Genomic DNA, 25,990 nt, shown 5'->3' on the forward strand with positions numbered 1-25,990 from the left:
CGTTACAACACCATGTACATTTCCCCTAAACGCCGTCGCATGTGCAACCCTCCAACACCAAAACGCCAATTGCTAGGCCGCCGAGCCCATCTCACGCAAACATCAAGTACCCTCTGTCTCAATCCCCTGTCCCACCCTATCACTATGTTGGAACACATTCTTGACCTTTGTCTTCCCTCGATCCCCAACATGCTTCATCCAGGCCAGAGTCCGGGGGCCCTTCCACTGCATCATTCCCCTGTTCTTGCGATGCAAATGGTGCGCACTTTCCTTGTAGTCTCTGATCTGTGCCATAACGCCCCTCTCGCCGTCTTCACTAAGCTTCGAATCTGTCTTCTTGTCTTTCTGAAGGAAATTGGGAATAAACTTGCTGCCACTACTATCGTCGTCCGAGTCAGAACTATCCGAGGATGAGGAAGTATCATCTTCAGTCTCCTTGTTATCGTTGATGCCGATCTTCGGGTCTGAGGACGAGTCATCCCAATCTGTCCACTCTTCATCGTTGCAGACATCCAACACCTCCATGACTTGACGGAGATGGCCGTCGCCCTTTGCAAACTTCTCGTGATACCCTGAGAGTCCGCTCCAAAAGGCAAATGTAACTTCGACCTCGCCAACACGTTCACCATACTCATCAAGAACATTATCCTCGGCACGCTTGACGTCCCCCCTCCAAACGGGAATACGCACGGTCTGTTCTTCATTGTCCGGCATATCCTTTAGCCAGAAGATGCCAAAGGCAACGGTATGGTCCTTGAGCGTAGCATCTTGTCGGAACTCGATGATCATTGGGGTCGAGTAGCGTTGTCTGACAGGGAGGCGGATCGGTTTGTTGTTTCGGGTCGACCAGACTGCTTGTCCGTTTTCTTGCTCAACATGGCCGTTCCGATTGCGGGAATGCATTTTACCCCGTGTAGTCCTGGTGCGAATCTTCATACGCAAGGGCTGGATATCTTTGGGAAGATCAATGGCTTTAACTCGATGTTGAATGTCGAGAGTTCCATATTCCCAGCCTAGCATGGGTTTGGGTACTTGAAGTTGGATACTGCGAAAGACCATCGAGATACGGGCACGACCATAGCCAACCCCACCGGAAAGAGGGAAAGTGGAGTTGATTTGACTACGCTTGTGGAAGACCTTCTCGAGCGGAAGATAGATGATGCCTAGTAGAGGGTCGTCTTCGTGGACACGGGCGTCACGTACTGCGATGTGGACTTCGGTGTTGCGTACATCGCGGATGAAGCGCTCACAACCTGCATTGAAAAAAGGCTTGGAGTTCTTAGGCTTGGTTCGTGTCTTGAAGACTTTCTTGTGGTTAAGGATGATGGTACAGTATGAAGAGGGAAGATCGTCACTCTCCTCTTCCTCATCAGTGGCCGCTTCACTGTTCGAATCCTCCTTCTTCTTATTGAGTACCTCAAGCTGCAGACCGGTGATTTGATGGATCTGGATACTAAGAATTCCAGAAGGATATTCGTCAGAAGGTGGTGTGGCAACAATGAGTTGATCTTGTCGATTTCGGAAGTCTTCGGACTTTTGCTGCTCGACCTCGTGTTGATGATCCTGGCTGGCCTCTCTGAGTTTCCTCTCTGCTTCTTTGTATGCCTTTTCTTTCAATTGGTCGATATTCCTGACATCAGGATCTTCCTCTTGTGCCATCAATTGGTCATCAGTGACTCTGGTCTTGGAGAAGTAACCAACACTCCAGCTAAGCTTCCCAGGCATGGTCTCGCCGGCCTTGAGGGCCCTGAAACCGTCTTCGCGGTCCACCATTTTACCATTAGACTCCTCGCTCTTCATTATCTCCTTGAGGTCGACTTCAATACGCCCGAGGTCATCATCAGCAGTGGTGCGATCCGAATCCCAAAGCTGGAGCCGAAGTTTCTCGTCCACATTCAACTCGGAAGGAGTAACGCAAATAAAGGTTGTTTCATCCCAGTGAGGTTCCATGTTCTTCTGCAAAACGCGTGTCGACCATAGCGGCTTTCCAAATTTAGCCCAACCCACGCTCACATACGGGTCAGCAGAGCCGCCGAAGGGTCCAATCCTGCCATCACCTTCTTTGAAATCAAACGCATACTTTATCCTGACACATATCACTCCTTGTGCGATTGTGTCTTTCTTGAAGTCATCACCCATCATCATATCTTTGAGATCTAGCGTCAAGGATTTGGGAGCAACGTACTCGGCCAAGGCGGCATCAATAGATGATTGAACGAACTTGGAGATCAGGGGTACGTCCATCAAATTTGGTCCTTTTTTGATGAGTGGTACGCAGGAAAGAGTAACTTTAGGTTGGCCAAGGAATGACATGGTACAGATAGAGAAGAAAGGAGGATCCGGGCACAGTTGGAGTCGAAGGCGCATGACGCCAACGATGCCTGTCAATTCGACCCATACGGCTAGATATGTAAGCATTTTACTTCGCAAGTTATCAACGGGTAAACTTACGTAGTTTGACATTTCCAGGAAGATAGAAGGCTAGGTAAAGATGTGCATGCTTGGCCCGAGACCTGATACCGCGTCCTGTCGAGGGCCTATAGGCAAATGCGACTTCCACATTGACAAAGTCACCTTCCTCTGCTTCCATCTCGTCATGTTCTGGCTGCTGACTCGACCCCTGCGGCTCCTTGTTGTTCTCCTCATCTCCGTCGTCTTCTTGCTGGCGATCCTGTTTCTCTTCATTTGAGGACTTTAATTTGCCATCAGAGCCAATGGACCGTGCAGCTGCCCCTGTTGGTAGCCATCGCACACCAAGAATGCGCAGCGCTTCGCTGCCCTGACCAAGATCTTCAACTGCTACCATGCGTACCATGCTCGGTAGGGAAGCTTGCATAACGTCCTATAAATGTCAGCTGACTTCTTCTGGATGATCTTTTGTGAATCTGATATTACCTCAAGGGTATCAGATATGCTCACGAACAGATCAGGATTGATCAGTGGCCAGATTGCTGCAAATAACGAGTTCAACCACTGCGTGCTCTCCGCAGTCTGGCTCTTTGCAAGCTTCCGCCCACGCTTCCGCTCAGCATGCCACACTTCGACATCCCAAACGTTCTTAATCCTGTTCTCCGACCATTTTCGCATGAATGCAATAATCCCTGCAGAAGCCAGAGCCATAGTAGCGAGTTCCGCAGCTTTAAATGCCTGCCTTGGCCAGCCAGTGTGGTGTCGCGTGGGCCAGAACGAGGCGTTGATCACCATCAGACTGACAGCAACAGCCGCAAGACCGACTGTGACTGCCTGCATATACACCGTCGTAATTTCGCTGCGTGTTCGGTTGAATTCTGGGGGTGGGAACAATACTTCCATGGCCGTGTGCGCGTCCTTGGACTCCTGCTCTTCATTTTTGAGATGGTCGTCCGTTTTGTCGAGAGCTTCCATACCAGTCATAGTTCTTGGTTCTGACCCTACAGGTGGAGGATTGTGGGGAGTTGTGTCCAGGTCATGATCTGTGAAGTCATGGATATTGACCGGAAGATGGGTAACGGGATCTGTGACTTGTCTGTCTGACCCGTCAGGCTTGAACTTCTTCATCTCTTTCCGCGCCTGTTTTGGATCTGAAGAACTAAGGTTGCCCTGCGTTGTGTCTTTCATTCCATTCTCGTCGCCATCGTCACCGTCACTATCCTGCTCCCGCTCTTCTTTTGTAGATGACAATTTTCCCGCGTGGTCCTCGGCTTCTTGCTCATCCTCATGTTGCACTAGGTTCTTGTTTACAGCTCTATAGTGGCCAGCGTCGCCTGAATTGTCGCCATCGCTCCTGCCATGCTTGAACACGCTGTATGCGTCTCCAAGTCGGTCGCGTTTCGAGGGTTCTTCTGTGCCTTGGGTCTCGTTCGGGTGGCCATACTGCTCTTGTCTTCTTTCCTTTTCCTCGCGATATTTGGAGATTGTAGGGATCGGGTTGTGGGCGTTGTGAGGCCTCCTGAAGTTCTTGCGTCCGCTTTCCACATCGTCAATACCCGACATGATTCGTAAATAGTCAGGCAACTGGAAGCTGTAGAAGTCGAGTGATGGGTGGGGGTGAGGTGGGGAAAGGGAGTCAGCCTGGAGAGCCGGCAGTTTGTACAGTCGTCGCGACGTAGCTGGTGGTGAATGGTGGAACACTGAGTTAGCTCATATGTAGGATGTAGACAATGTGGGCAATGTGGACGATGCGGATGATGCAGGCAACGTGAAGCAAGGAAAGTGCAGACAAGAATGACGGCGCGAACATCAAGCACATGCAGGCACAGCCAATGCGTACCACATAGGAGAGCCGGGATATCTATTATCAGCCAACAGAGGAAGAAGATCATGAATTGACGTAGGTACAAAATTCGAGAGACCGGTTTTCTGTCCATCATTCATCGCAAAGAGCTCCACACTCGACGTGCCAGGGCCGCATTCATTCGCAGACCATTCACAGACAGTTGCGCAGTGCAATGAAAGGGCTGCCTTTCTGGGAAGCTTGTCCCCTCGAGCGATGACGTCGGGCTATCCGCTTTTGACGCGTTCTCAGCCGATCCTCGGTAGCTTGGCGCGCATGGGCGGGGATAATCGCATTAGCCTTCGGCACAGCCTTTCCGGTGGCGCAGGCAAGGTTACTTTTGGCCGGCCCTGTACAGAGTACCTATCGTAGAGTAGTACCAACCAGTACATCATTAGCCTTTTTTTTTGTGATTTCCCGTATCTACCTATAGGTGAGTGGTGCAGCACTATGGCGTATTATCACTTCTGATCTCGATTTACAACGCGTTGAAGTGTTGAAACTTTAACTTTGCTGAGCCAGAGGCACCTACCGTACCGGTACGTAGAACAAATGGATTGCTATTCTCAAACACCACAGTACTTGTAGCCCTCTCGATTAAATTGGGCCCTGCCATTTCCATTTGGTCCTTCAGAGGTGCATATTGCAAGAGGGGGGCCTCAGAGAAGCCGCGTTGCCAGAAAGTGGTAGCAATTACCTTGATGAAGAACTTCGTGACTCGAGCTTGTCGAGAACGTAACCATATCCATTGGGTATATGCTAACACTACAGTGACCTGCATCTTTACTAGTGGCTCCATATTCTCACTTGCTTATCAGCTCCACCACTACCTACCCTATCACCATCTGGGCTCCAATCAAGGGCGAACACTTGATCTTTGTGACCTGGCAGATCTTCCTTCAACTTTCCAGTCCGCATATCCCACACTTTCAGCGTGGTGTCTTTACTGCAGCTCGCCAACAATCGGCTGTCGGCAGAGAAGCAAGTCATATACACTGGTCCAACGTGCGCTCGTAGTGTGTTGAGGAATTTACCATCCCGAGCGGACCAGAGCTTAACATGGTTGTCCCATGCCGCAGACGCCAGAAGTAGGCCATCAGGTGAGAAGGTAACTTGGTTGATCTGCTTCTGGTGGCCCGTCATTCTTGTAACGGGCTTCGTGCTGCTCAGTGGTGTCCAAAGAATGATAGTGCAGTCTTCTGATGCTGTTGCTAGACGCTCGACAATCTCGCCATTGAGTGTAGCTGCTTTTTCGAAACGTTGCTTTGCTTTGGCAAGCTTCTCTTCGGGCGTTGAAGGAACCTTTCTAGTGTGGTCATGATAGGAGGTACGGAGGACAAAGTCTGTCGAAAGAGCGAGATGATTCACCCAATGTGCGTGGCCAGACAGTGTGTTGATGAGTGATCCCGTGGAAGCATTCCAGACCTTGATAGTCTTGTCGTGCGAAGCCGTGTAAATGCGCCCAGTACCGCCCCATTTTACGCAAGTCACACTGCTTTTATGTCCCGCCAAGGCATATTCGATCTTTCCTCCTATCGCGTCCCATACCCTGACTGTGCCATCTTTTGACGACGAAGCCACTCTTGGTCGGCCTGGTTCTTGTAGATGGTATGGCTCCCATGATAGCGATGTGATGAAGTTGGTATGACCCTTGAGGGGTCCGCCGATCTGCTTTCCAGTACTGGGGTCCCATATACGCACCTCGTTGTCGTAACCTCCGGAAGCCAACAACGACCCATCAGGCGAGTAGCACACAGCCAACACCCACCTCGTGTGCCCCTTCATTGTATGTACAGGTGTACCAGTATCACAGTCCCAAATTCTAACCGTCTTGTCCCCACTGCCACTTGCCATCCTGCTGGAGCTTTCCGGGGAGAAATTCACGGCCAAGATATTGTCGCCATGACCAGAGACAGCTGCGGAACACCTTGACACAGCCTTTACTCTGAAGACGGCTTGCGGCGCATACTGCAGTACAATCTCGCTTTCTGCCGATGCTTTCCCTGACTTTACCAAGGCATTGTATAGATCTTCCTTGTCTCCGAGTGCTTCGGTAGCACCGTCAGGGAAGAAGCGATATGGTATTTGATCGTCGGACTGATCTTTGAGTTCGTTGAGCAGTAATTCGAGGTTCTTGGTCGATGCTTGTGACAGCTGCACCGTCAGGACGGGAAGATTGCCACTTTCTCCGGTGGCCTGGTCAACGAAGCGCACTCGAACAGTGCCATCGGGAATGGTATTGTCGACATCCTGCTGTTGGCGCGCAATCTCTGCCTGCTCCCGTTTCTGGCGTTTCGACGGGGGCGGATATTGCGTCGCCATAATGACTTGCTGTGATTCAAGAGGAATTGGGAGGCTTTGATTTGAATATCGGATAAACGATGTTGTCTTGCTAAACGCCCCGCTGTCGAGCTGGACTTTGGAGTATCAAAAAATAAATTCACGGGTAGCTATCGATAGCCCAAGCGCTAGCAGGGGTGACGCGCTAACACCGCCACACATGTCGACGCGTTTGCTCTCAGGCTTCATTTCTGCGCTATCTATCATCTGAACTCAACTGAATTGAACTGAGCCCTTGAAAGACCGGAAGCTACACATCAGAAAACTTTCATCATCGAGACTGACTGCCTATCACTAATCGTCATGTCTCAGCGCAGGAGACCATTGACGTCGTACAGTAGCACAGCGTCTTCATCCTACGGGTACTACCCGTATGGCGAGTACAATACTACAACGACATCGCGCCCTGGTACTCGAAGAGGTACTGGCCGGCCCTCCACTGCTCGTCCGCGGACTGGTGCATCCACCATAGCCCGCATCGAAGCTCAAAATGTGGTTTGCGCCGTCGGTAAATCCCTCGTCAGCTTATCATAGCTACAACTACTGACTGGTGACTGTTAAAAAAGCCGAGTCGCGCGGTATCTCACCCACAGTTGGCCTCACATTTGTAAACCTTGACACCGCTGAAGCAGTACTCTGTCAGATCTGTGACAGTCAAACCTACATTCGTACAGTTCACAAGCTCAAAGTGTATGCCCCTTCAGAGATCCTCATCGTTTCGACTGCGGCGAGCCCGAAGTCAAAGTTGTTCTCTATCATTGAGGAAAACTTGGAAGATATTGATAGCAAAATCACCCTGCTTGACCGGCGTTACTGGGCTGAATCTACGGGTTATGAGTACATCCATTCGCTGGCTTTCAAAGAAAACGTCGAGGCTATCAAAATCTCAGTGACTGGCAATTATTACGCCGTATGCTGTGCAGCTGCAGTAGGTGTTTGTCGCTACGACAACAGCTCTTAAAGCTGATCAAATCAGGCGCTCAAATACATCGATCTAGGCTTAGGACTGGTGTTTTCTTATCACTCGCTCAGAATCAGATACGAGCCTTCGGAAGGTTCAATGATGATCGATGTTTCCACGATATACTCTCTAGAACTTATCCAGAACCTTCAGAATGCAAGGTCCAGGGATTGCCTCTTTGGACTTCTTAATGAGACCTTGACACCAATGGGGGCCCGACTACTTCAAAATAATGTTTTACAGCCACTCACTGATGCGGATGTCCTTCATACTCGTTATGCTGCAGTGGACGACTTAACCAAGAAAGAGGAAATGTTCTTTGCGACCCGTGCGGGTGAGTCTTATGTTTTAGGCCCTCGAACTGAATCGACCGCTGACGAGCTGTAGCACTCAAGACTTTTCTTGACGCCGACCGTATACTCACGGCAGTGTGGAATTTGCATACTTCATGAGATTAATTTGAACTAACTAGTACAGCTCATTGTCACTCCAGCCAGACCAACCCTGCACACCACTGAACAAGCTATCAACCAGATCATCATGCTAAAGGTAATTCATAAAGTCACGATAACGATATTGAATAATTCAATGTCCTAGCAATTTGTCGGCACCGTGAACCCGATATACGAGGCTCTTACAGGCACAACATCCACCATGTTGAACAACATTCGCGAGGTTTGGCAGCCTCCTATCCCTGAATGCTCTTGTTAACATCTACAATAGCTTTGTGCCCCTGAGAATGTTGCGCCCATACAGGAACTGATTAATCGTGTTATTAATACAGATACTACATACGCCAAGCAGCCTCTAGAATTGCGCAATCAACGCGTGTACGCCGTCCGATCTGGTGTCAACGGACTACTCGATGTTGCCCGCACCACCTACAAGGAAGCTACCGAAGACGCATACCAGCATTCTATTGAGCTCAGCGGTAAACTTATTATCCACTTATCATGGCAAAACGTTCCTGACTGATATTCAAAAGCTGAACACGATATTCGGCTTGATCTCAAGTACGAGAGTGCCCGTCAATTCTACATGAAGATCCCACTGTCTGAGCTTGAAAACAAGGCGCTGCCTCCTATCTTCACGAACGTTGTACAACGTAAGAAGTATATAGAATGTCAAACGGTTGAATTGATGAAGCGTAACCAGAAAGTATGTTACTTAATTGCAATATGACAACCTTAACTGATTGAATATAGATCGCCGTATCTCATCAAGAGGTTATCTTGATGAGTATGTCAATATTATGAACTATTGCAACTGCTGCTAATTCGCGACAGGCGATCAAGCTGTAGAAGGACTAATCGAAGAAGTTCGCAGTCACATGTCCATCATGTTCAAAATCTGCGAGGCGGTGGCATTGTTAGACATGGTAAGAGCTACTTTATTAATTCGAGGGAAAGCTGACAGATCTTCGGGTCGCGGCGTTCGCCCATCTAGTAACAGTGAATAACTACAGTAAGGCCTTACCCATCTCATTTGTGGGAGTAAACTAATTATTTCAGCCCAGCCCCAGCTTTCTGAAACTCTTGGTATTGAGGCCGGACGCCATCCGATAAAAGAGAAAATTATGCAGACAAAATACGTTCCGAATGATGTGTATGCTACGCAGCAAACGCGATTCCAGGTCATTACAGGTTGCAATATGAGTGGGAAGAGTACTTATATCCGCTCTATAGCCTTGATGACAATAATGGCGCAAATTGGCAGCTAGTATGACGATGGTGGTAGCCAAGATACTTAATGTCAACTGACCTTATACAGCGTTCCAGCCACATACGCATCGTTTCCTATCCTTCACCAGCTGTTCGCGAGGCTGGGAATGGACGATAATATAGATACTAATGTCTCTACCTTTGCAGCGGAAATGAGAGAGATCGCCTTCATACTCCGCAACGTAGATAAACGTAGCATGTAGGGTCCACCCGCCATCTTTTGTACAGATTATATTAATCAGCCTGCAGGGTCATCATTGATGAGTTAGGCCGTGGCACGAGCACAAGGGATGGACTGGCCATCGCTTTGGCCATTGCAGAAGCTCTCGTTTCCAGTCGGGTAGGTCAATTGCGTTCAGCATAAACGATACTAACATCATCAGGCCCTCGTTTGGTTCGCAACACATTTCAAGGACCTCGCAACGATCATGAGCGAGCGAGCAGGGGTACAAAACTTGCATCTGGCCGTTGAAGTACTTTGATCGACTGTGCCGTACTCGAACACCCTACTGACGCATAGACTTAGATCGAGAGTGAGCGCAGCATGACCATGCTCTACAAAGCCACTCAAGGGGTCGTCAAAGAAGCACATTATGGTCTCACACTTGCTCGAGTTGTCCCTCTTCCTCCCGGAGTCGTAGAAAATGCTACACAGGTTGCCCAGCAGCTTGAACGTCACATGCTACAAAGGAAACAGACATGTGCAACCGTACTCAGGCAGAAGCGTCGCAAGCTCATCCTCAACCTCAAGGAACATCTCCTCCAAGCCCACAGCGGCGTCCTCGAGGGCGAAGTCCTCACTGCATGGCTCATTGAACTAAAGAAGGAGTTTGTAAACCGCATGACTGCTATCGAGGCCGAATCCGCTGGAGCCCAGCAGCAGCTTGATGACAGTTTCGAGCACGAGCATGAGTACATAGACGAAGTCATGAGCGATGTCAGCGACCACGAAGAATCCGAGCAATCATGTACACCCCATGCTTCCCAACCGTTGTCCGTAGGCACAAGCTCCTCGCATTCCTCGCACATGACTTGGACAGCGTCCGAGTCGACTCCCCGCGCCATTACTGCATCTACTATTCGTGCAGTATCGGAAAACGAGCGGTAGATTTTGTTTCTATCATCAAGTTCAAAAACGACAGCACTGATGAAGCACGGCATGGTGCACTGAGCAACCAAATCACGCAAGAGAAAAGAAGGAGAAGACCCTCCTGATTAGGTTCCCCCCAGCCTCAATAAAAGACCCAGAGAAAGTAGAGGGATTAAAAACTGCATAGGTGAAGTCTATCAACGGATATGGATATTATGTATTATTACATTGAATAGAAGAATTATACATGCTAAAGTCTATGAGTCCTACTTGTGGTGCGTAGAAAGGAGAAGTAAACTTTATTTCTTTTCCCATGAAAAGAAAACTCCTCCCTCTTTCTGGAAAAGAGGAGCAAAAAATGTCTCGTACATACCTTGACTTCATTACGCAGCCCTACCACCATCGTAGCAAGCACAAATCCAAGCACGAGCCCAAGCATGGTGAAACCAGGCGCAACCCCTACAAAGCTCACAGGAAGATTTTTGACCGTAAAAACCAGGCCTACCAAGCATCTACTCGACCTTCTCCCTCCTCTCCCACTCGATGATACCAGGCGCCAAGGGCCTCGAGAACAAACTGGTGTAATCGGTACCAATAATGTCCCGACTGCCACCCACATTCCTCAATTTGAACTCGCGGACAAACGCAACGAGGATGGTCTGAAGTTGCAAGTAGGCAAACTGCTCGCCAATGCAGCGATGTCTGCCTGCGCCAAAGGGAAGATAAGGAGAATTCGTGCCCTTGGACACAACGCCCCATCCGTAATCAATCTTCTCGTCGTCCTTTTCGTCCGCCTCCTCGTCGTACTGCGAGTTACCCGCGTCCCAACGGTGGGGGTCCCAGTGTGAGGGGTTGGCAAAGTGCGAGTCGAGTTGGGCGGAGAAGCCGGGCGAGGACATGAGGGTGTGCGAGGTGGGGACTACAAAGTTTGTGCCATCGACAACGAGGGGCTGTTTGACTCTGCGCATGATCGAGTGGATCGGGGCGTGGATGCGAAGGGTTTCCTTGACGACTTGAGCGTGCAGGGGGAGTTTCTGGAGGTCCTCGTAGGTGAGGGCTGGGAGGTCGGCGCCGAGGACTGTCTTTTGCTCCTCGAAGAGCTCTTCGATTATGTGCGGGTTTTGCGCGAGGCGGAGGAGGATCCAGGCGATAGTCGAGGAAGATGAGTGCTGTCCGGCCATGAGGAGGGCGATCATGATGCCGGCGATTTCGTGCTCGGGAACAGGAGTTCCGTCCTTGTATTTGCAGTCCATCAAGTGCCAGATCATGTCGTGCGAGTCCTTCGCTACGCCTGCGCGCCTCTTGCGAACAATGTTGGAATAGAGCTCGATCATGGTCTCGCGTGCGTGGTCACGGGCGCGATTGTGGGGAAGGGGCGCCCAGGATAACATGAAGTTGACGGGGGAGAAGCCCATGTCGAGATCGTGGTAGAGTTCGGCGAATTTGGAGTCGAAGGAGCGGCGAATTTCCTCGCCCTGTAGCGAGCGCGAGGCGGTGTAGATGGTGAGCTCAGCCATGACCTTTGTGACATCGAACGTGCCCTTCTGGCCTTTGAAAGCCTTGTGGCGCTTGAGGAAGTCTTCCGTTTCTTGAGTGATGATGACGACGTAGGATCGGAGCGCCTCTTGTGTGAGGCCGAATTTGACAAACTATCGTCTTTATTAGCAGCTGAAGTCTGGCCTCAGACAGACACATGTACATACCTTCTTCTGCTCCATGAGCTTCGAGTTGGGGCAATCGTACACGACATCCTTTCCAAATACGGGCGTGGTAAGTGGCGAGTAAATCTCCTCGGCGTTCACATCCTTGATCTTGCCGTTCAAGATGAAGTTGTTGCCCGTGGTGTCCAAGCACACCGTCATTTTGCGCCCCAGCAGTATAAACGTAAACACGTTGCCATACTTCTTCTGGTTGCGGAAGAAGAAAGCATAGGGATCCATGCCATACGTCACCGTGCTTCCAATAATAGGAAGCCAGTGGAAAACGACAGGCGGCTCATTTGCCTTCTTAAACAGGAGTTGCTTGAGGACGTTCAGAACCACTGCCACCAGGATAAAGGAGGCGAAGCCAGTGATTGCAAGGACAAAATTTGAAGATTTGGCGGTGAAGTCGCCCAATGGACCGGCAACGGTAGCAAGAACAGCCATGACTGCTGCAAGCAAGAACGAGAGTCTTGTCGTGTGAGCGAGTGTGTGTGGTGTGTGTTTGTGTGTTGCGCTGAAGGGGAATGATGGGCGCGCGCCGTACCTAGATAATTATTTCCCAGGGCCCAGCCTGGGACACGCTCGGACCATCAAACCAACGTACAGAGCCACCTCCGAGTGGTCTCTTGGCAGGGACGGGTGGCGGAACGGACATTTGGACCCACATAGGAGACAGGACGAGCGAAGGCAAGAGAGTCGATCGAACCACCAACTGACGACCTCAGATAACTACACCAAGAAGAACAAGCAACACGACACGCCATGCAACCTCTCGTTGTCCGCAATCCGCTATTGGTCGCAACTTCAGATCAGGCCATGCAGCATCCCTTTCATCGAATATCAAAACCTCTTCATTGCATATTATGTAGTGATTTACAGTAACTTGTAGACGAGATGGAATGATTCCCTCACCGCAGAGAGAAGCGCTACTCCCAATCCTGCAATCCATTGTCATGACAGCCACCAACGCTCCACCCCTCAAGCAAAGACTCCAATTAACTCCAGAGACGCTTGGCTGACGTCTACCGTTCCAACCTTGCACACATATGCTGCCTTCTCCTCTAGCCGTCCTTCTCTTGGACGGAGAGGCTATGTTCCGCGGGGTATCGGGATCCATCTTCTTCCTCAGAGTACAATGTCTGGTCGCCTTTGCCACCCATCTCAATGAACTCTTGGGGGTTTCTCTTGCTGTCCGGGTGCGACTCTCTATCGGCCTTCATCTTCGTGCCGTTGATGCCACCAATCTTTTCGTAGACCTTGACTGCATCTTGGCCCTCTATTCCCTTGATCACACGAGCGACCTTAACGTCGTTGATACTGCTGAGTAGGGTGCGTTCGCGCTGCATCTTTCGCTTTGAAAAGTCTAGCTTTTGGATGGCACCAGTCAAGCCATCGGTACTATCGTTGACGTTGATGGTATTATTTGCCGTGGTCCATGGGTGCTCGAGACATTCATCTATCGTTATTCGAGACTCGACGTCGACTGTCAGCATGCGATCGATGAGATCGAGAGCTGGGTCGCCAACGGAGTCCCAATATGGTGACGGGTAGTCGAACCGTCCCATCTTGATCTGCTGTGACAATGTGTAGGGGTTCTCTGGGCTGTACAACTCGTCCGAGAATGGCGGGAAGCCGCACAAGCAAATGTAGAGGACTACGCCTAATGACCAGACATCGACAGCACGCGTGTAGCGACGGTGGTTCGAATTCTCTAATATCTCGGGTGCGACATCTGATCAATCGTCAGTGCAAATTAATGCGATTTCAAAGACTGGCCGAACATGATGGTGTTCCACACAACGTGGTTGTGAACGATTCCTCACCGATGATCTTCGCCAGTCCAAAATCAGCCAGCTTGATAGACAAGTTCTTATCAGTAAGTAGGATATTTTCTGGCTTGATGTCGCGATGCACAATGTTGCGTTCATGCTATCATCGATTAGTATTATCCGCAACGCAATCGATGCGCACTCACCAAATACTTGACAGCCTGGAATAACTGCACAAACACCTTGCGCGCCTCCGGCTCAGTCAGCTTTTGCTTCATGACAATCCAATTAAATAGCTCGCCCTCGGTCGCCAGTTCCAGAACGAGGTAGACGCCATCATCCTCGTCGAATGTGTCTTTCAAGCATAGCAATGCCGGATGGCTGACACCCATGAGCACAGCAATCTCTTGTTGTAGACCATCGACCTTTGATTTCTCACCAGGGCCGGAACGCTTCTCGAACTTCTTAACTGCATATCGAATGCCAGAGTTCTTCTCTACACAGAGGTAGACGGAAGCAAAGTGACCCTTGCCCAATTGCTCTTGTATAGTGTATTGTTGCGTGAATCGATGTGTTGTGCGCTTCTTCGGGTACTTGAAGACATATCTCGCCTCGTCAAGGATGGCAATCTCGTCACCTTCGTGCAATTCACGTCGCTTATTTCGCCCAACGAAGGCTTCGTTGACGAATGTTCCGTTAGCCGATAGGTCTTCGAGTACCGCGACTGTCTCTCCACCCTTCTTCTCGGCGAAGAGGAGGCAGTGTCGGTTTGATACGGCGGGGGACTCGATGATGCGATCTACACACTAATCAGACATGAAGCGGACATGGAGACATTCGAGCCATGACGGTCTGCAAACTCACCACACTCCCGATGACGGCCAATGAGGTATCCGCCGGCAGGGACGCCCTTTTCTGCCTTTTCCTTCTCGTACTTGTCTTCTTGACCTTTGTACTCGTCCTTGGACTGCTCGCCAGACTTGAATTGGCCAACAATCGATTGAGGCACAGGACAGCCCTCTCGGCGGCGCAGCACCATTACGTCACCCTTATACCCATCCATGGGTACCAAGTAGCCCCACACCTCTTCACCCTCTTCGTCGGCCACGGCATATGTGCGATTTTGCGTTGGATATGCGAATTGCGAGAATGGCTGTGTATCGGAGGGAGGTGACGACAAGCCTCCTGGACCACGCGGGCTACGAACGGCCTGGCTGGGTCTGCTGCTTGGAGGAGGCGTGGCGGTGCGCTCCTTGTAGTCCTCCGATGTGGATTTCTTATTCGTAATCGGAGAAGGCAGTTGTCCCTGCTTAATGCGGCTGCCTGGCGTCGGCGACAGGCGCGAATGACGGGTCCTCTTTGGATCAGCTTCCTCGCCTTGTGAGTACTACAGCCATTAGACGGATTAGCACATACGCAGCCACAACTTGGCATCCAACCTACACGGCCTCGCTTCAGTTGACTCTTCTCTGTTGACGCGGGCATAATAGCGATGGCAGGGCGATGCAGTCGAGGCGGACGAGGACCAGCGCGGTGACGTCTCAAGGCAGTCGCAGTCGTCGATAAGTTGGCGGCGGCATGGTGTCGCAGAGCGGTATGGGCCTGGATGGGTAGCGCATCATGGGTCCAAGGCGCTAATCCGCTCCAGGTGAAGGTGCCTTGTGGGTCTAGGCGACTACTCATGCGCTCGGGTAGTTTGAGTATCATGTGATTTGCCACTGCTACATCCTGGCTATTTTGATGACACAAGACAAGTAACGTGATCCTCAAACTAGCCGAGATAACTAGTATGGATGTAAGGGGACTAACTGGGGAGGGGGTCAAGACCGGGGAAGCTGGAAGCTCTGGATGGCCATTTGCCAATACCAATCCATCGCAGGCTTAGCGGTATTGTACAAGTGCCGGTGTGTACTATGGTATGTATGTACCTACTCCTAGAGTAAGTACACACCGGTAGTAACTGTGTGGGCCGTGCTATCGAGCTGGATTCGGGGATTCGGGGCCAGTTTCCTTCAACACTCGTCTAGCGATTCCATAGTGGCAAGCCATGCTCCCTAGCTTACCACATCTGACTGCAGCTGAATTCAACGAAGCGTGTGAACAATTACAAGCAGCATTCAAGTCAAAAGGCCACAAGCAAGAGATCTGGACATCCGTCGATACCATCCATCAAGATGATACCCAATACTTGAGAATCACCAAGGCGCTGAAGACCGAGCCCGCCACTCCCAACATTGACGACGATGACGATGAAATCGATCAACTAGAGGAGGCCGACAATGTACAATTCATCCACCCTCCACCCCTGCCCCCACTGACCCACCCCAGGAAGCCCTGCCGCCATCACCACCCCAACCCATAATCTCCTACGACATCATCCTCTCCCCAACCTACCTCGTTCCAACCCTCTACATCCACATTACAGACCCTCTGCACCGCTACCCCCCCACAATACCAACCCTGCACGCCCACCTCATTCCGCCAGCGTACCGGAGCCAGACCGACAGTGTGGGCGTCATGGGCGGCGTTAGCATCACCGATCATCCTGTTACAGGGAGACCGGTGTTTTTCATTCACCCGTGTCAGACGGCAGGGGTGATGCAGGAGGTGTTGAAGGGGGCTATGGGGAAAGGGAACGTTACGCCGCAAGAGTATGTGCTTCTGTGGATTGGAGCGCTGGGAGGGTGTGTTGGACTGAATGTACCGCTAGAGCTGGTGAGAGCGAAATGATGGAGAGAGATAAGTTAATGAAGATGGTGATTTTACGCTGGGAGATGAAGTAGAATAGGGGGAATAGAACAGCTTCAGTTCATATTGCGGTAGTTGGACTGGATCTCGCTACATGTCATCCACGGTAGGTCGTAGAAGAAAGAAGAAAGGAATATGTGCAGCCATGCTTTTGCCCCCAAAGCGCCATCAAACTGATCATGTCCGACGAAAGGTAAAACGCCATCCCAATGCAATCATGGGCGAGTCTCCGTATCGACACTCGTCATTTTCTCAAACCCTTAGGCACTCCATCTCATGCAGCAGTCTTTCGAGACTTGCTCTCATTTGCACGCTGTTTCCTCTCATTCCTCCTGACCCTTTCTTTGCGCTCCCTCCTGCCATCCGCACGCTGATTGTGGGCCTCACCGGTCGCTGCCTCCTTCTTCTCGTCAACCTCAACAAGCCACTGGTTGTCGCCGTCCTTGTTCTTGCCCTTGTAGCCCCACTTGGGTACCCACTCGCCCTTTTCTTCGTCGTAAACCAGCTTGCCGTCGCGCTTCTTGTCCTTGATACCCTTCTTGGCTGCAAAGCGCTCCCATTTGGTCGGCTCCTTGGCTGCAGGTATGGGCTTCTCGCGGGGCAGAGCTGTGGTTGGGGCGGGGAGAACGAGATGGACGCCCTCGGTTGTGGATTTGATTTCGCACGTGGAGAGCAACTGGTTGATGAGCGCCTGGGCGGCATCGCGGGCGGTGGCAGTAAGAACTTCTTCATTGGCATTGGCGGGCACAGGATTTGGGTCGTTGGCAAGAAGGTTGCCGAGATCGAAGGTGAAGGGTGTAGGCTTATTCACGGTGATAGGACTGTGGGGTCTGGCCGTTAGTTTATGCGTGATGATTGTTGTGAGTGACAAAGAGTGCTTGACACGTACAGTCTGCTTGTCGCAGTCGAGTCTGCGATGGAGGCAGCTCCGTTTGCGTATGTGACGTCCATTGCACCACCGTTGATCTTATCGGCGAGATGGGAGTGTGTGGGTGAGGTAGCCTGTATCGCGACGCCACCGTCCATTTCCGTGTCTGACATGTTGCGTGGGTTGGCTCGAATTAATTCGTTCCTTCCTTTCTTGCAGGATTTCGCAGAGTTCGCCATGGGCAGAATAATTTTTGGCAGGGCTCAAGCCAAGACTTCGCGCTAAGTTAGTCGGCGGACCTCCGAGCTTTTCGATGCATCGCGGAGTGAATGAATAGCAGTACAGGACCCTATCCCTCATCAGTGCGCCAATTACAGAGGCTTGGAGCCTCATTGCCCCATCATGCCGCCGCCAACATGTCTGCAGAGCTTCGCACGGCTGTCACTGGATGCCTCTACTACACACGCCCCACGGCTCGTACGGCCCCAAGTCGCCTTTTTCAGCACGTCCGCCGTGCGCCATGCCGTTGTGATGAAGAAGAAGCAGCAGTCTGCTGCGCCTAAAAAGGGTGTAAAGACGCTTCGTGTGGGCAAGAAGAAGACTGCAGCAGACACTGGCAAGCGGCCTGCCCAGGGCGAGAGGAAGGCGTTGCGCAAGCGTATCGTCTTGAGCAATAACAACGCATTGGAGGTTACATCGCTCAAGGATCTGAACAAGGAGAATGTCCTGAGCGAGGAAAATGAGGGACGGGTCATGGGCCTGCCGGCTGAACAGGCCGTGGACAAGCTGCGGACTGTCGATGCATTCAGGCCGAGCCAAGGATGGAGCTTGTTCCGAAGACCAGCAGTACTCATCCGCAAAGAAGCCATCCAAATTGCAAGATTGTTCAAGGAAGTGGAGGCTTCTTCTACTGATGCGCGGAAGAAGACAATACGGAGGATACTGTCTGGCGAACGCATGAGTGGGAAGAGCACGTTACTGCTCCAGAGCTTAGCCATGGGCTTTTTGAGGGACTGGTTCGTTATCAGTCTACCAGAAGGTGAAGAGCAATCCATTGCAAATATGCACACATACATGCTGACAATTCCCCAGCCCAGGATATCGTCAATGCCCACACTGCGTACGCGCCCCTTGAAAAGTCAGAGCCGATGCAATATACACAGGACGATTACACCTCTGCACTTCTGCAGAAGATGCTTGACTCCAACAGCAAGTTTCTCGAGTCCACGAAACTTAGCACACAACCCAATTTGCCCCTCCCACTAGCTGCAAACGCATCGCTGAAAGATCTCGTTATTATTGGAGTGAATGCGCCGGAGGCGTCATGGCCAGTTTTCGTTGCTCTATGGAACGAACTTTCTCAAACCGGACGGCCCCCTGTTCTGCTCACCCTTGATGGATTATCCCACATAATGCGCAACTCCGAGTATATGTCTGCAGAAGTCAAGCCTATCCATGCCCACGATCTCACTCTAATCCGTCACTTTGTCGACCACCTCTCCGGCGCAAAGCCCCTCCCCAACGGTGGCATCGTCCTCGGCGCAACCTCCAAATCTAACTCGCCAACTTCGCCAGCCCTCGACTTCTGCATCGAAGTCGCGGAAGCTCGACAGCAGACGCCCGACAACATCCCACAATGGAACCCTTACAAGAAAGTTGACGCGCGCGTGATGGAGGCATTAAAGGATCTCACCGGCCCTGGCGAGGGCCTTGATGTCATCAGGGTCGGCGGCTTGAGCAAGGACGAGGCGCGGTCGATCATGGAATACTACGCCGAGAGCGGCATGCTCAGGCATCAAGTCAACGATGTGCTTGTAAGCGAGCGATGGAGTCTAGCCGGCATGGGCAACATTGGGGAGCTCGAACGAGCAAGTGTACGATTACGGATATAAATCAACAATGTCATGGTAGAATTCCATGTACCAGTATCACATTGAAACGCGGTGTTGTAACTACCTATTGTACCATGTGTATATATGCAGCATTGATGCAACAAAGTCTGATGATCGACTTTTGGAGTCACAGCTATTCTGCTTGTTGGTAGTGTCGTCGTGTATTTCATGGCACCAGCTTGCTGTTGGCTTAGAAGTTACAACTAATGCTTGCTGTGTACAGTATGCGTACTATAGCCACCTGGAGGCGGATGAAACATTTCTCATACAGTACTACGGCTCCGCACGTCATCTTTGGTTGTTCTGGGTAGAGTCTTATTAGCTTACTCCAGCTGGAGCTAATGCGGATTCGCGGGCGCTACACTGGGGAGAGAAAATGTTATGTCGTCGCTACTGCTACATAAGTTGATCCAGAGCAGTGGTTGATCTGCAGTCCGGAGTCAACTCGCCTGTGCACGCTAATGGGAAGTGGACCTCGGCATTACACTGTGAGGTAGGTACAGAGGATAAGAGCATGAATCATGATATCTGTGAAGTATCTAATTAGGAAATGGCTGGCCAACACTGCCTGAATCAGACTTTGTTTCCAACATTGTGAGTGCTGTGCAGGGAACTACCTCAGTATACTGATGTTGACAGATCTGACCAGGAATGGCGAAAGATGCACTGGCAATCTGGGGTACCGGTACATGCCTGGTGGCAGTGCTAGTGAAGATCTTCTCAGCCGCGATACCTGATACTAGAAGATTTCTCTACATGGAACCAAAAAGCGAAGAAAAGTCTCACAACGAGCAAGCTGGAACTATGTTAGAAGTTTCAAAATACCTTCCCTTTTTTAATTTATGGGGGCGTCTGGGAGAACGCCATTTTTCCGAAAGAGGTGGGACATGATGATTGGAAGAAGTAAACCAAGTGGCCAGTACTTGGAGCCCCAGGATATAAATAGCCAATCGCGAAAATGAGTACATGTAGGAGAACTGGACTTTGCAGGCCACAAAGTCTTGGCCCTATTATCCTTGGACGATAGTGGTGTCTGTGCAAGCGCAGAAGAAAGTTCGTGAGTTGTCAAGCCAAGCATGCTACCCAATCATGAGAAGTGTGCTGGAGACATGGTCAAATTTGTCTACGACTGCGAAAAGACACACATTTTCCAGAACTTCAAACTAGACAGACATGCATCTGGAAGGGCTTGAAATGTGTTGCGGTACTACAGGATGCTTATTGTGGCGCGACAGATTAGCGGATATTGCAGCGAGACGTGATGTGCGCGCTACAAGAGACTATGTCGTGTAAACGAATATGACCTAAGTGGAGATCAGCGCAAAGTAACGTGGACGGCGAAAGACGTGTACAAATTGACCCACAACAGTCGTGTTGTTCAATCGTTGTCGTGTGTCGTGGTATCAGACAACTGTGCAGTGCTGGAGGGATAATAGGACCTTCGCCGCGTCGCGCCTTGCCGCTTTGGGTGTTAGCACGACAACATAGCTGTGCTAGCGAAGTTACCTCACTGCCTCATCTACTGTCCTTCGTCCGTCAATTGATCACTGCGCATCATCGCAGCTCTTGCCCTGCATCATCATATTGCTCGTCTTGCTGCGGTTTGCTTTCCTAGTCGCGCACTGTCATAGAACCTTTCCGAAATCTGAGTAGCTGGCTCTCCAGCTTGCTCACACGCAAATTTTGGGTTTGAGTAAAGTACGTTGACTCTGCTTACCGCATCATCTACGACGCTGTCAGGTTTGGCTGTCCTGCCTTCACTGACACTTTCCAGATCTATCCCATCCTCCTTCACCGTCATGGCGGATCTGCAGGAGCTGTTTGCTCGTCTCAACAGTGGCAACCAGCAAGAGCAACAACAACAACAACAACAGCAGCAGCAGCAACAGCATAGCTACCAACAGCCGTCTGTTTCGTCGCCCCTCTTCTCCCCATCACCCAGTGGCCCGCAACCGCATCACCAGAGTGCTGTCATGTCGCCCAACACATCGACCGCAAACACGCCCGCACCCGAGCAGGGACAGCAGGCGACCAACTTGTTAAACCTGCTCCGCTTTAACGGCGGGCAGGTGCGACGGGTAACCCAGAACGCACCAACCACCGAAGCCTCGCCAGTGCATAGCCGTGCCGTCTCCCATGCAGACCTCGCTGCGAACTTCGCGAACAACAGGTCATCTTCGTACGGTGCAGCCTCGATGTCCCCTGCACAAGCGCAGCAAGTCCCTGCGGCATCCGAGAACCCCCAGGACTTGCTATTGCGCCTGCTGAACCACCCCAAGCCTGCTCAGTCTGATGAGCGTTCTCCTCGAACTTCTGCCGCTGCCTTTTCCCCGCCGGTCAAGTCCAACAAGCCTGAAACGGTTGTGGATGACCTTGCGCAGGACCTTGCCGGTGCTGAAGCTCAGAAAGCGTCCGCTAATCAGACTAAGAGCGAAGCTGCCGCTACTTCTTCTCCAATGAGGATCTTCGGCTCTGACGGTAACCGTGCGCCCGAGCGATTTCAGCCTGAGGCCACTAGCCTGGCACCCAAGTTCACCTACGTCAACCCATTTGACCAGCTCGAAGCTGCCAGTCCCCGAAACCGTACCCCAAACCCAGAACCGTCCAGGCCACCGGGCCCAAAAGTCGAGATTCTCAAAAAGCAAAAGCGTGAACCATCTGCGCCACCGGCCAACGCCAACAACGGAAACACTCATCCTGAATCACACGAGACTGTGGCAGAGGCTGTGAGCGAATTGCGCGAACAGGTTGGCCAGCAGATCGAAGACGCGCTTGCCGAGGCTGAAGCTGAGGGTAGCTCTACATTGCACGTGGCCGAGGAGAAACGCGTGCCTACTGCCGATGCCACTGAGGCTCAGGAGGCCGTGGTCGATGTCGCCACTGAGATCAAGAATGACCTTGAGGACCCAGCTACAGCCAAGGAAATCGGAGAAGCATTGCCCAAGCCTCTCGCAGCAACACTGAAGGAAGTTGCCAATGAGGTCGCTGATGGAGACGTTGTCGACAATTGGGAGACGGCTGAAGCTGAACAGAGTCTCGCACAGGGGGATGATCAGACAGTAATAGTCTATAGATTCCCCATGCGCGCATTTGCTTCCATTACTGTTAGCGACATTCCTCATCGTGTCCAGTTCCGACCGGAGCTTTTCATGGACATCGCGAGGTTGAAGAAGGATTTTGATCAGATTGACCGCTCCCTTGTCTCGGCTAGCAAGAACTTCATTGTCTACGCCCTTGTCAAGAAGGGCGGATTCCGCATCATTCGTCAGGAGAATGGTCAGTACCGCCAGGTATTTGAGAATCACCAGGAACGTATCTTCAACATCGCTTTGTGCACATCGGAAGACGGCACACAGCAGTCGATCGAGAGTATTCTCGGTATTGGTGTCAACGGCACAGTATTTTGGACGTCGCTCGACCCGGCCCGTGAAGATCAGTTTGGCGAGAATCTCGACTCGCAGGGTCTTATGCTACCTCCGTCACCTTCGCAAGATGATAACACATCTGGTGGCCAGCTCAAGACTCGTGCCAAGCCGTCTTCGCGGCATCCTGAATTCTTCGCAGTTGGCCGGGGCAAGTCTATTCATATCATCTTCCCCAAGGTGGCTGCAGAATACGCCCGCAGCAAGAACCGCATTTGTCACACCGAAAAGTATTTCAAAGAGCGTTCGCTGAAGATCCTTACTGGCAAGGCCGGCAAGGATTTCACGTTCAGTGAAGATGATACCATCATTGTCTCTCTCGATAAAGCGGGCCGGATGCGCTTCTGGGACATTCGTACACTGACGGAGCCCGAACTCGGTAATCCGCGCAGCGCACCGCGCCAAGTTGAGGTTTCGGAGACTCTACTCGAGTTCCACACGACTACCCCTAACGCAAAGTCGTGGCCTACATCAGTTTTCTTCTTTGACAAGGACAAGCCATATACTAAGGGTATTGCGCTACGTTATGTCATGGTGGGCATGAAACAGAACCACGCTTTTCAGCTCTGGGATCTTGGCCTTAACAAAGCGGTTCAAGAGATTCATTTGCCACACGAGAATGAGTCTGACGCTATTTGCAGCGTCTCTTTCCATCCTAGAACTGGGATCATGGCCGTTGCCCATCCTACGAGGAACTCGGTCTTCTTTGTACACGTTTCCTGCCCGAGGTATAATCTGCCACCCCTGAGCCAGGCAGCGTACATCGCTCGTCTCGCGAATAAGGGTGAGCGTAACCAGAACCAGCTGCCTCCAGTCAATGCCACTGCCATCATGACAAGCATCACAGAGTACTCATTCGCCTCCAAGGGTCAGATCAGGAGCTTGCACATGCTTAACGAGCCCGCTGGCCCAGCTGATGTGGATGATCCTGACAACGCTGCTCTGTTTGAGCTCTATGTCATGCACTCCAAGGGCGTGTGCGTCCTCCGCATTCGCCGAAGTGACCTTGGCTGGAAGAAGGAAGGCGAGCCTATCAACCCAAAGGAAGCTGAAGAAGAAGGTGTCATCACTATTGCACAGCTCAAGCCTCCCATGGCTGTCACCGACGAGTCTTCAAATGTCGGTGATCCGCCTGCACCGAAGTCTGTCTCTGACCGTTCTGTTCGGGAGTCTGTTAAGAAGGATAGCAGCAACGTGTCAAGACAAACGATGACGCCCGAGGCTGCAATGCGTGCCTCGACTCTTGCAAAGGTTGAGAGCAAGCAAGACGCAGCTCGTGCAGCCATCATCAACGGAGGTGCTGAGAAGGCAGACAAGAAGAAAAAGAAGCGTCCTGTAACCGAAACAGCATCTCAGGTATCGGCCTTACCATCTGTCGCGGGCTCTACTTTGACTCGTGCCCCACCGTCATCATACGCACAGGCTGCTCAAGCTCCTCCACAAGCCAAGTCGCCTGCTCCTCAGCATCTCCCTGTGGAGCCAGAGTCTTCCAAAACTCCTACTGCTGCTGCCAATGTCGAGGCGCCTGAGTGGGCCAAGCAGCTTATCAACAAACACTTCCAGAAATCGACGACAGCCTCAGGGCCGGCAGAATTGGATGCTAAGAAATTGAAGGAGATTGTCCAAGCCGAGATAACTGAGGGCTTCGCTCGTGAGCTCGACGTCATGTACAAGCGTTTCGATGAGGATAAGCGCGTCATGAATGCTGCCAATGGCGCCAAACAAGAGGCTATCCTTCGTCTTGTCTCGAGCACTCTAACTGATAACGTCGAAGGCGTGATCCGGAAGATGGTCGAAGACAACATGCGCAATGTTCTTCTTCCTGAGGTTCTTGCAAAGACGACCTCTACCCTTGAGAAGAGCATCAGCACCAATTTGAAGTCTGCTTTGGGACCTCAACTGTCCAAGGAAATCCCTGATGCGGTCTCGCGATCGCTTAAGAGTCCACAGATCTTCCAGTCACTCTCTGACCAGGTCGCAAAGAAGCTTACAGGTACACTTGAGCCCATGGTTGTCGCATCTGTCGGATCGGTTATCAATCCCGCCATTTCCAACTTTTCGAACATGGTCGAGCAACAGATAAGTGCACAGCTTCGTGAAGCACATACTCAGCGTCATGAGGATGCTGCCAAGATTGCTCAGCTCACCGACACTGTTCACACTTGCTTGGAGACCATTCAGACCATGGTCGCAACTCAGGCTGAACTCCAAGCACAAGTTGCAAAGCTTCAGCAGGCTGTCTCTCACTCATCAACCCAGGGTGCACTCAAGGCATCGGAGGAGGCTACGCCACCTCTTGAGCAGAAGAGTCCCGGGCAACTCGAGGTTGAAGCTATCACCGAGCTTTTGAGCAATGGTGATTTCGCTCGGGGCACTATGCAATGGCTGCAGTCGTCCCGGTCTGGCGAGCTGTTTGATGAAATTTTTGTACGCTGCAACCCGAGCTACCTCACACAAATGAGCCCGCTGCTCATTCTGTCAACGGGTGCAATTGTATCTGCTGCATTGGAACGCAACCTCCCGGAGCGACTCAATTGGCTCGAGACCGTTCTTCGTAGTATCAATCCTATAGTGAGTTTCTAACTCTAGTTGACTAAGAACTTAACTAATCGCTTCTAGGACCCCGAGCTCAAGGACATGATTCCTAAGATTATGGATGTTGTCAATCAACGCCTCACGTCCAAGTACATCGAACTCAACGAAAGCTCACCCGGTAATCCTCTTCTTCGTCGCATTTCAGGCTTGGTTCACGAGGGGAACGAGTTGGCTCGCGCGTCCAGGTCTTAAAATGGTTCTGGATGAAGGTCTGTGACTCGATAAGCTTCTGAAGAGATTTCGCGCTGAAATGCCTTGATCCAATCTCAGCTTTCGAGCGCGGGAAATTTGTTTTCGCATGCCACGCGAGCTGAATAGTCTGGATTCGCCTATCTCCCGGTCTTCGCGCACATAACGCTCGGTGCAGATTAGAACTGGTCTTGAACATTGCGCGTTGGGCCGGCTTTCTGATTTTGATTTTTGGTTTTCCTAAATTCTTGTACACAAAGATCCTTCCGCATCACCCATCTGACCATTTCGGCATCTGCAGTTAACGTTGCATTGAGATAAGTGGTGCTGGAATGCCCACTCTCTTTCATACGGCGTTGATATCGGATTGCTGGGTGTTAACATGGCAGCGTGCATATTGCTCTGATCTTCTTCGATCTAGCTGTAAGGATCGAGGTTGG

General features: G+C 51.3%; 10 protein-coding genes across 10 annotated transcripts; 5 read left to right on the top strand and 5 right to left on the bottom strand.

Moving 5' to 3' along the window:
- Positions 1-102: 102 nt before the first annotated feature.
- IAQ61_007972 (uncharacterized protein) lies at positions 103-3,972 on the bottom strand (the record flags this gene model as incomplete). Its single annotated transcript, XM_003840516.2, has 3 exons — positions 103-2,402; positions 2,452-2,842; positions 2,896-3,972. The coding sequence occupies 3 exons, from the start codon at positions 3,970-3,972 to the stop codon at positions 103-105; spliced, it is 3,768 nt and encodes a 1,255-aa protein (XP_003840564.2).
- A 1,066-nt stretch (positions 3,973-5,038) lies between these two features.
- Positions 5,039-6,574, bottom strand: IAQ61_007973 (uncharacterized protein; the record flags this gene model as incomplete). Its single annotated transcript, XM_003840515.2, has 1 exon — positions 5,039-6,574. One exon carries the CDS (start codon positions 6,572-6,574, stop codon positions 5,039-5,041), a length of 1,536 nt encoding a protein of 511 aa, XP_003840563.2.
- Positions 6,575-6,834: 260 nt separating this feature from the next.
- Positions 6,835-10,382, top strand: IAQ61_007974 (uncharacterized protein; the record flags this gene model as incomplete). Its single annotated transcript, XM_066097806.1, has 15 exons — positions 6,835-7,100; positions 7,159-7,520; positions 7,569-7,887; positions 7,941-7,981; positions 8,031-8,102; positions 8,151-8,228; positions 8,277-8,484; positions 8,539-8,711; positions 8,759-8,792; positions 8,840-8,931; positions 9,076-9,272; positions 9,324-9,473; positions 9,524-9,614; positions 9,658-9,747; positions 9,801-10,382. Exons 1-15 carry the CDS (start codon positions 6,896-6,898, stop codon positions 10,380-10,382), a joined length of 2,694 nt encoding a protein of 897 aa, XP_065952303.1. The 5' UTR covers positions 6,835-6,895.
- Positions 10,383-10,500: 118 nt separating this feature from the next.
- On the bottom strand, positions 10,501-12,607 carry CYP51B (Sterol 14-alpha demethylase). Its single transcript, XM_003840513.2, has 2 exons — positions 12,068-12,607; positions 10,501-12,013 (listed from the first exon to the last, which is right to left on the bottom strand). Exons 1-2 carry the CDS (start codon positions 12,509-12,511, stop codon positions 10,877-10,879), a joined length of 1,581 nt encoding a protein of 526 aa, XP_003840561.1. The 5' UTR covers positions 12,512-12,607; the 3' UTR covers positions 10,501-10,876.
- A 521-nt stretch (positions 12,608-13,128) lies between these two features.
- IAQ61_007976 (uncharacterized protein) lies at positions 13,129-15,321 on the bottom strand (the record flags this gene model as incomplete). Its single annotated transcript, XM_066097807.1, has 5 exons — positions 13,129-13,799; positions 13,849-13,996; positions 14,043-14,635; positions 14,701-15,223; positions 15,280-15,321. 5 exons carry the CDS (start codon positions 15,319-15,321, stop codon positions 13,129-13,131), a joined length of 1,977 nt encoding a protein of 658 aa, XP_065952304.1.
- A 553-nt stretch (positions 15,322-15,874) lies between these two features.
- On the top strand, positions 15,875-16,566 carry IAQ61_007977 (uncharacterized protein; the record flags this gene model as incomplete). The annotated part of the gene is made up of 2 exons (XM_066097808.1): positions 15,875-16,117; positions 16,165-16,566. Coding segments are annotated over 2 exons (645 nt in total), but the record flags the coding sequence as incomplete, so codon positions are not given.
- A 292-nt stretch (positions 16,567-16,858) lies between these two features.
- On the bottom strand, positions 16,859-17,625 carry IAQ61_007978 (uncharacterized protein; the record flags this gene model as incomplete). The annotated part of the gene is made up of 2 exons (XM_003840511.1): positions 16,859-17,414; positions 17,474-17,625. The coding sequence occupies 2 exons, from the start codon at positions 17,623-17,625 to the stop codon at positions 16,859-16,861; spliced, it is 708 nt and encodes a 235-aa protein (XP_003840559.1).
- Positions 17,626-17,854: 229 nt separating this feature from the next.
- On the top strand, positions 17,855-19,344 carry IAQ61_007979 (uncharacterized protein; the record flags this gene model as incomplete). Its single annotated transcript, XM_066097809.1, has 2 exons — positions 17,855-18,491; positions 18,545-19,344. 2 exons carry the CDS (start codon positions 17,855-17,857, stop codon positions 19,342-19,344), a joined length of 1,437 nt encoding a protein of 478 aa, XP_065952306.1.
- A 550-nt stretch (positions 19,345-19,894) lies between these two features.
- IAQ61_007980 (uncharacterized protein) lies at positions 19,895-20,081 on the top strand (the record flags this gene model as incomplete). Its single annotated transcript, XM_003840509.1, has 2 exons — positions 19,895-19,938; positions 19,994-20,081. The coding sequence occupies 2 exons, from the start codon at positions 19,895-19,897 to the stop codon at positions 20,079-20,081; spliced, it is 132 nt and encodes a 43-aa protein (XP_003840557.1).
- Positions 20,082-20,302: 221 nt separating this feature from the next.
- On the top strand, positions 20,303-25,553 carry IAQ61_007981 (uncharacterized protein; the record flags this gene model as incomplete). Its single annotated transcript, XM_003840508.2, has 5 exons — positions 20,303-20,312; positions 20,372-20,401; positions 21,039-21,042; positions 21,119-25,337; positions 25,386-25,553. 5 exons carry the CDS (start codon positions 20,303-20,305, stop codon positions 25,551-25,553), a joined length of 4,431 nt encoding a protein of 1,476 aa, XP_003840556.2.
- Positions 25,554-25,990: the final 437 nt, after the last annotated feature.

Source organism: Plenodomus lingam (genome assembly GCF_022343315.1).
Source record: "Plenodomus lingam strain CAN1 chromosome Unknown contig_3, whole genome shotgun sequence".
In the NCBI taxonomy this organism is placed as follows: domain Eukaryota; kingdom Fungi; phylum Ascomycota; class Dothideomycetes; order Pleosporales; family Leptosphaeriaceae; genus Plenodomus; species Plenodomus lingam.

Bases quoted from the DNA above. Each gene is read 5' to 3' on its own strand.
- CYP51B (XM_003840513.2), bottom strand. From the start codon at position 12,511: ATGGCTGTTCTTGCTACCGTTGCCGGTCCATTGGGCGACTTCACCGCC. The intron at 12,014-12,067 runs GTATGTACATGT...TAAAGACGATAG, and splicing joins AGCTCATGGAGCAGAAGAAG to TTTGTCAAATTCGGCCTCAC.